The following is a 9,002-nucleotide window of genomic DNA, read 5'->3' as shown; positions in this document are numbered from 1 at the left end:
GTCAAAGGCCTTCTTAAAGTCTAGAAAGACTACGTCCACAGCAACACCATCATCCAAGGATTTAGTCACCTGGTCATAAAAGGCAATCAGGTTGGTCAGGCAGGACCTGCCTTTGATGAACCCATGCTGATTGCCCCTGAGCAGGATCTCCCCTGCTGGCCCCCACAGGTGTGCTCCTTGATGATTCTCTCCAAAATCTTCCTGACCACCGAGGTGAGGCTTACGGGCCTATAGTTACTTGGGTCCTCCTTCCTCCCTTTCTTGAAAATTGGGACCACGTGAGCAGTTTCCAACCCCCCGCACCTGGCCAGATGAACATGAATGCTCATACAGCTGGGCCAAGGGCTTCGCGATGACGCCTGCCAGCTCCCTCAACACCCTTGGGTGTAGGGCATCTGGACCTGCAAATTTAAAAATGTCTAGCTCTGCCAGAAGATCCCTAACTACATCTGCGCTGACCCAAGGCCTGACAGAGCTATCCCTGAGACTGTCCCTACCTCTGGTAGGTGGGATGTCGTGGTCCCCGTTCAAGAAAACAGAGGCAAAGAAACTGTTAAAAATATCAGCTTTCTTGTCTGGCGTAGCCACAAGAACACTGTTTGTGTCTTGCAGAGTCCCTACATTGCCTGGTGCCCTCTTCTTGCTCCCAATGTACTCAAAGGACTTTTTGCTGTCCTTAATCCTGGACGCTAGCCTGAATTCCATCTCTACCCTGGCCTTCCTAATAGCCCTCCTACACTCACGGGCCGAGGAGTACTCCTCCTTGGTGATAGCTCCTCCCTTCCACTGGCTGTATGCCCCCCTTTTAGTCTTCAGGCATTGCTGAATGCCCTTGCTGAGCCAAGGGGGTTTCTGAGCACTCTTACCCCCTTTGCTTCTCTCAGGGAATGTTATCCTTTGGGCCTGGAGCATTGTCCCCTTAACATACGACCATCCCCTCTGCCTTCTGGGCCCTCAGTGCCTCCCCCACTAATCTCCTAAGCTCAGTGAAGTTGGCCCTTCTGAAGTCAAGGGCTTTAGTCTTGCTATAAGCCCCTGACACCCTGCATTGGATAGTGAAATCCAGCAACTTAGGTTTGATTTGGCTTATCTTGCTACACACTCTTTCTTATGCAAGTGATACCTACTTCATTATCTAAAAAAAGGCAAAGGGTGGTGGCTACTTTGGGAGCTTTGAAATCCAAAGCTCACCATAAAAAAGGAAACAGCTTTTCTTACTTCAATAAATAAAGAGGACTCCAGCAAAGCTGTAGTTAGTAATGTAATACACAATCTTCTTGGCTGCTGGTAGTGTCCACAGTTGCGCGTTAGTCTTGTTCCAGCCCCAGAGTGCTCAGCAATGGACTCTACCTGCCAGCACTGTTCAGATCAGTGTGCAGAGGAACAGACAAACAGCAGTTTTAACATTGGAACCACCACAGCCACGGTTGTTGTTATGCTGCTCTGATTTTGATTAGTCAGGGGCATTAAAACTGAACTACACGCATTTGTAATTCAGTTAGCTAAAGCTAGATAGTGAAAATGAACCAGCAAGTTAGATTTAACTCCAGATACTTTAATGTAAGTCATTACTGACCTCTAAACCTAAAGTAGCACAGGTCATTTGTTCCTCCTTTCCTTCATTGTTAAGGCTTCATTGTTAAAGCTCTTTCAAGCTTAGGTTCTGGTAAGAGAACCTAAGCCCTGGTAGTATTGGAGTGAGGTAACACCAACCAATGCAGCAATCCTACTGTTTTCAATCTAAATTCTGACCTCTAACAAAGATTCCTATGCATAATTGAAAACATACCCAAGGGCAAGCTCTGGTGTCCCGCAGTGGGTTTGTGTATTTGCAGAACTAACAAACAGGGATCACTGGAGTCCTTGAGTAGCGCTTTCTCCACACTTGCACTAGTAGGTCTGCATCTGGAAAAGTTTAGCGTATGCTTCTGAAGCTGGGTGCTTAGGAAAACTTTGCTGACCACACACAATGACATAAACCTGGTTGGCTGTAGGCCCAGAAAACAAAATGCAGCGAGTTGTGAGGCACAGCTATTTTTTCTAGGAAAGAACATGCGACTGTTTCTCAACAACATGACACCATGCCTGTGTTCTTCCATCTGCAAGTCAAACAGTTCCTTGGGCCTTGTGGGTTTTGCATTCCACATTTGTAGCATGAGGCTTTTAATTTGCGTACAAAATGCAAATTGCAAAACTGATGGTGTTGCCAAATGTTCCTGGGGCTGCAAAGCAGATGTGTCAGCCCTCAGAGGACTGGGAGCAAGATATTCGTGACTGGTACCTACCCAGCGTTGAAACAACAGCAAGATACATTACCATTTACCAGACAGCTGTCACTAGCCTGAGGGAGGGACAGGAAAAGCAAACCACAACCATGCCAGTATAGCTCTTCCTTTTTTCCTTAGCCCAGGCACTCCAACCTATCATTTCCCCTCCCAAACTCTAGTAATGCTACTTACCATTACTTCTAAATATACAAGATAGCTTCAGTGGTTTGCAATTTCTGTTCAACAGTAATCCTTTACAATTAATTATCACATCTAGAGCCCAATTTAGGCTTTTAAGCAATGTTGTCTTGAACACTGCTCCCTGCCCCTACACACATACTGTCACCGTAGGAATTTATGACCAACACTGTCAACTGATCGCATCCCAGTGCCTCCAGGACTCCCTGACCTTTCAAAAAGGTAAGTACTACAAGGAGAGCATAGGAAAAATCATGTGCTGTACAGAAGGAATGTCAGTTTTGTTTTAAGGATGAAAGAAAGGTTGACAACAGGCTTATTTAAGTATTTAACATCTCTTAAGGAGGATTATTACTTTTTAAAAAAGTTAAATAGCCTGTTTAACAAGCAACATAGACCTTGGTGGGGAAGTGCTCAGCTGTACAGATTACACACACATGCCCACCCCTATAAATTAGGAGCCTAAATCCCCCTGACTTTTGCTTGGGTACTTTTGAAAACCTCTTTCTACTTCCACTCTCTCCGAGTGCTTAAAACTGACAGGTTTTACAGCTAGATGTAAAAGTTTGTTTCCGACTGTTAGGAAACCAGAGGTCTGCAGGTCAGCAATTTCATACCACTGGAGGTAAGAATTTCAGGAGCATATCATATCTAAAGTTAGGTTTAGAAACAGGAAGATTTGCATTTAGGGTGAATTTAATCATACAGTGCAAACAGACAAGGAGGTACAAATAATTGATATTCTATGATGATAAACATTTTTAAAAAACACATAAGAGGAAAGAATAAAATACTTAACAAGAGACTGGGTGGGGGGGAAGATGACATTTTACCTTTTGGTGAAGTTGAAGCGACATAATAAAGCTAAGTAGTTATCTACTGGGAAATGAAGAGCCAGCATCACCACCCATCTTCATAAAGTCGCCTTTTCTTGAAGTACATTCTCTCATATCAAACCAAAGTCAAACTGCAAGCTTATGAAGTCTCAGAAGCTGAACAGAGTCACTAGCTGGTTCTTAGGAGATTTCTATGGGAAGATGCATTGTCAAAAGCAGTTTTGCCAATTCTGAAAACCCCATTGGTCTTAACTGATATCTTGCTGAGACCACTAATATAAATCAGTATTTTTCACAACTCTTTATTAAAAGAAGGATTCTCATACAGTTCTGAGATAAAAGAAAAAAATAGCTACTTACAAAAAACAGTGTATTTGCAGTATCCATAACAAATGAATAGTAGAAGAAATTTAGATTGTGATCAATCTGAAACACCATTATTATACTTTTAAATCTGCAGCACTGTTTTGCTTTTTTGTCACTAATCATTAAACTGGGAAAATGTTGAAGTTACTACTCTTTGCACTTGACAAACCTATGAACCTTGCAAAATTATGAATTGTTGCGAAGTGCAGTCACAACACTAGTGCATTATATCCACCTCAGGATCCAACTTCGCAGCAGTTATTGTTGAATGATGCCTATGGAGGCCAGAAGTCCCGTGCATATTCTGAAGAAACCATGTTAGAGTGTTATGCAACTGCAGCCCCAAGAAAATATTCCACCAACCAGTTAGCTGCACCTGATGCGTCCCAGATGTATCTGCTAAGCTGTGACAGTTTCCTCAGACAGCCTTTTCATGGTGACTGCAAGGGAGCAACTAAGAGTTGAGATCATAAAGAGAATGCAGCCTCCTTTGGCCAGAAGACTCAAGTTACAAATGAAATGGAATGGGTTTCTCAGTCTTTAGCATCTCCAACACCATCAGCATTAATAGCAAACATGGCTTCAGCCTCAGGAAGGCAAGGAGAGTCATAAATCTTGCATATTCTGGTTTCACCTCGACCTTTCCTCAGATACAGCCTAACAGAGAAAAAAAATGTGTTAACATTAAGCTTTTGATGGCACAAGATCCAACTTACTGGGGGATCTGCAAAGCTTTATGAGTACTGTACAATACTACACAAATGTTTTTGCATTAAAGAAAAATAAAAGCCAGTTGTCAGTGTTCAAAGATTTCCATGGCTTTTGAAAAAGCAGACAAGAAATTATATCAACTCTGTATTAAAAAATTGCAAGTGTCAAGTCAGTAATTCCAAAAGGCCTATGCACAGTAATACAAGGGAAAAGTGGTGCTGTAGTCTTTTACCTGGTGGTTGAGGCATGTGCTATGATGTTCCCTCCAATAGGTTTTTTAGGGTCTGCAGCAAACATGGCTGCTCCATCCACTTGTGCTACCACCTGGTTTGTGATCACAACTGCCACACCAAACTAGCAGGAAAGAGGTACAAAAGTCAAGTTCTTTTCTACCAAGTGTACAAGAAAAAGATACTCTCCAATATCCAGATCTCCTTTCTAGACAGTCCTCTGCATATCTAGAGCTGATGAGATCTACTCAACCCTCCCCCACAAAGCAACTGGAAATAGCTGTAACAACAAGCAGATAATCCTTTCACGAAGAAAGATCAGTAAGAAGAAATCCATGGAAAATGTCAGGAGGTAATGGAGTTACACGGAGAATGAAGAGAGACAGAGCCCACAGAGAGTTTACCTCATCTGCAAGTCGAAGCAACATCCGCAGAAATCTAGCCAGGTGCATCTGCCTGGCTGACAGCTCACCCCGGCCAGAGTAATCAGTTCTGTAAAGGGCTGTGGCACTGTCCACTATCAGCAGTGCATACCTAGAGGATATCATATATACATATTTATGATTCAAACATTTCAAGGCAAGAACCAGGTCTTCGGTTTGTAGAGTGCCCAGCACATCATGGTTAGAACTGGAAAGATAGGTCAATACAAGTCCCCCTTCCAACTATGAGGAATCTTGCTAAAGTAGTATACCTTGTATTGTGGGAGTGTCTTTTAAAAAGTAATCTAAATGTCTTGCGTAGCATCGTTTTAGTTTTAGGGACAATCCAGCTGTCCTCTACTGCTTTCATTTATTTTAACAGTGAGAGCGCTACTAGCAAAAGTCACTATTACTTGGCGCTTAGATCAGTTTTTGCCTTAAGGGTGGCATTATGAACTGATCAGGTCTAGCAAGTGGAGAGAACTGGCACCAGCCCAATACATTTTCAAGTGGGGCTGTACTTATTAACCCAATTTATTGATCAATCTCCATAATACAATTAAGGTCAGTGGGGTCCACTCCCATTCTGTGACATACGAGGAAGCTGAAGTAGTACACGAACTGAACAACAATTAAGGGCTCAGAACTGATGGAGCAGGATGGAGGCTGTGGATTTTGCACCACTAAAACATGATCCTGTGAGCTGTTGAGTACTGACCAATCCAGTTAAGAACATGTAGAGTCCCTGAGAGTCCAAAACATTTTTCATATGGTTAGAAAATAAGCATATACTTAAGTGCTCCAATAAATCCACCTAGATTTAATAAATCATATCAGCAACTTTGAGGATCAAGCCTTTAATGAAGTTTCCCATTCCAATTGGTCTCTCTCTCCAATTGAAACTCATGATTTTAATTATAAACCAAAGCCATCACAATCCACTGGTTGTACTGCAAGCTTTTTTCTTTAAAAAAAACCAAAACCAAAACAAAACCAACTCCCCCCCCCAAAACCCACCATTCCATACATTTGAATTTAACAAATACTGCTAAAAATGATTCTGAACTAGTCTTTACAAATCATTCTATGGTTGTAGCAAGTTACAGAGAAAAGGTGCTAATCTAAGCTACCACTGCTTTAGCCAGAAGCTCTAGCTAGATTCTTATGAGAATCATCCAGAATTTGACTAGAGACAGAATACCAATTAAGAAGCATTTACAGCTGAATGCAATACTGACTGGCTTGATCCCACCTGCTGTGGAATGACTAGACTTTAATAGCTGCCCCTGTCTGGCAATTAAGAAAGCAAATGCATCTAGTAAAGTTCACTTAATTTTTTTCAGCAGTTACGACAGCTTTTACAGTGTTATCATTTAAAGTGTATAAATAAGTTCTGCTTATGTCAACTGTTACCTTGATTCTGCCATCATAGCAGATGCCTGATACAGGAGCTGGGTCTGATGGTCTGTGTTAAACCCTCGAGCATATGCTACATTATCGAGAACATCACTGCCAGATAAGCCATACCTAGGGAAGCATATCAGATGAAAAAAATTCAGATACTGCATATCTCCTGATAGGGACTACCAAGTAGATGCACCTGAAGGCAAGAGTGAACTGCCTCGGAAGACAGAGAGATTACAGATAAATAAAAGCTAGTCACTAAAAGAAAAAAAAAAAAGGATCAAAAAACAGAAAACAATGCAATGAGGAGATAGCAGTCTTGGAGTGATGCTGTAGCGGTGAAGGTCCAGGAAATATGTAAGCAGCAAGGATTTTTGTGGGCAGCTATTTTATTGGACCAACTGCATGGCTGGGATAGATTTAGACAAGCTGTTGAATGAAATGCTTACAGGCTCACCTTCAACCGTGCTGCACTGCCCCTCAGAGAAAGCCAGAGTGCGGGGGAGCCTGAAGATTCCAGATGCTGTTGCAGCCAAAGCAATGGGGCGGGGAGCAGTAGTCAGGCAGGAGCCCAGGGGCCACAGCTTAACCCTTCAGGGGCTGCATGTGGCAGTTGGACAGCCCTGACCTAGACAGTCACTAGGGATGTCAGAATGGCCTCAGTTTCCAAGAGTGGACTATTACTGCTTGCTTAGTCTGACATATTTCAAAATCCAGGTATGTGACTTTCCACTCTCTGGTCCAAAACTAGGAATTTAACCAGGAAAGTCACACTGACACTGAGTAAATAAAGGATCTGGGCTCAAGTTCTGGTGCTCTTACAGAAAAGGCAGATACTTACCCTATTAAGATAATTCTGATTTTCACAGCTAAATGAATTCAACTTCCCCTTAATTTCTGTAAAAAAAACCCAACAACACACCACACACACAAAAAAAAAACCTACAAAAAAACCCTGACTCCTTAGCTAACTATAGCTTTGGATGACGCACATTGAGAATTTTGGCTACCGTTCTGTCTGCCATTTCTAACTCTCAGTCAGCTATGAGCAGTAGTAATAATCTGTGCCACTTTATGATTATTAGTTGATATGCCAACTACAAAGTAATTAACTCCTATCTACCACGTGAAAAGTCTTCTGTGCTCCAAGTAAAAAAAACTCAAAAAACAGTGCTGTTACAGTTCAGCAAGAAAACTTCACGTCCAGAGTGCTGTTCTTTTTATGCTCGCTTCACTCCATGAATGCAAGGAGGCCAACTTACTAGCCTTCCTTCTTCCTTAAAATGGACTGTGTGGGTCAGGAAGCAGACAGTTATACTAGTTTGCTGCCTTTAAGAACACTTGATTTGCCAAGCAGTCATGCAAAGGCCTGTGAACACAAGTTTATGCTACATAGAAACTGGTAGATTTGTTGTGTGATATTATACACCAAACATGCTATGAAGTTGGCTATAGCATGGTGGAAGAAGCTACAGCTACTTCATTTAATGCAGCCCATGTGGGGTCTTGACGGAGAACCCACCTCTACAAGAAGTTAGCTGAGGAATGGGAATAACTAAAATAAAGCTGGGGTTAAAGAAATCTCTCCGACAGGAGGGCCTCTGGAAGTAAACGCCCTTTGGCTGCTTGAAAGGGAAACAATTAGTTGCAGATTGTTAAACTGTAGCTTTTTGTAAGACAAGCAAGGAGGACTTTACTTTTTTAAGGCAGAGAAATGGATGCATGGAAATTTGTTTTGTTTTCTAGAAAAAGCAGCAGACACAGCATTCTGATGAACCACAAACTTGAATCAGACTAGCCAAAGTGCAGCAGAAAACACTATAAACAGTTTTATGCTGGGTCTCTGTAGAACATCCTAGCCATTGACTTCAAATCAAATCAGCCTTTTGGCAAGATACAGCATACTTCAGGCCAGAAACAGTGCTCATTTTATTGGAAGTTCCAGCTAGTATGGCATCTGGTTTGCTCTGATGCCATGATTTCAGTCACTTACAAGGTGAAGTAATGACTACATCATTTATGACAAGTTTAGAGGTTAGGTTTATGACCAAAGGTGAGAAAGTATATTTTGTGGCTGAAAAAGCCTCTGCCATTTTAGTTGGCTAAGGTATGTTTTGTTTCCTGTCCTAAAAACTCTGGTATTTCTCTACTCTTTTAAAGTTGCTTCATTCCAACAGTTGGTGAAATGCTAGAAGACAACAGTTTCTTTGCCTGTTTTCTTGAACAGGGACTGGGACATCCCACCTACCAGAGGTAGGGACAATCTCAGGGATAGCTCTGTCAAGCCTTCAGTCAGTGCAGATGTAGTTAGGAATCTTTTGGAAGAGCTAGACATTTTTAGATCTGCAGGTCCAGATGCCCTACACCCAAGGGTGTTGAGGGAGCTGGCAAGGGTCATCGCGGAAACCTTGGCCCAGCTGTATGAGCATTCGTGGTCATTTGGCCAAGTGCTGGGGGATTGGAAACTGGCTAACATGGTTCCAATTTTCAAGAAAGGGAGGAAGGAGGACCCAAGTAACTATAGGCCCATAAGCCTCACCTCAGTGGTCAGGAAGATTTTGGAGAGAA

The 9,002-nt window shown here is 42.3% G+C and overlaps 1 protein-coding gene across 1 annotated transcript in view; it reads right to left on the bottom strand.

Moving 5' to 3' along the window:
- Positions 1 to 3,143: 3,143 nt before the first annotated feature.
- RAD51 (RAD51 recombinase) overlaps positions 3,144 to 9,002 on the bottom strand; it is a 21,080-nt gene continuing 15,221 nt past the window's right edge. The window contains exons 8-11 of the mRNA XM_019519011.1: positions 6,444 to 6,557; positions 5,013 to 5,142; positions 4,611 to 4,732; positions 3,144 to 4,324 (exon numbers count right to left, since the gene is read on the bottom strand). Coding sequence (XP_019374556.1) covers positions 4,201 to 4,324; positions 4,611 to 4,732; positions 5,013 to 5,142; positions 6,444 to 6,557 — 490 coding nt within the window. The 3' untranslated portion in view covers positions 3,144 to 4,200. The remainder of the gene's footprint in view (positions 4,325 to 4,610; positions 4,733 to 5,012; positions 5,143 to 6,443; positions 6,558 to 9,002) is intronic.

This window comes from Gavialis gangeticus, unplaced genomic scaffold (assembly GCF_001723915.1).
Source record: "Gavialis gangeticus isolate Ggan-Ray unplaced genomic scaffold, GavGan_comp1, whole genome shotgun sequence".
NCBI lineage: Eukaryota > Metazoa > Chordata > Crocodylia > Gavialidae > Gavialis > Gavialis gangeticus.
This window is presented reverse-complemented; position numbering and strand designations above follow the sequence as displayed.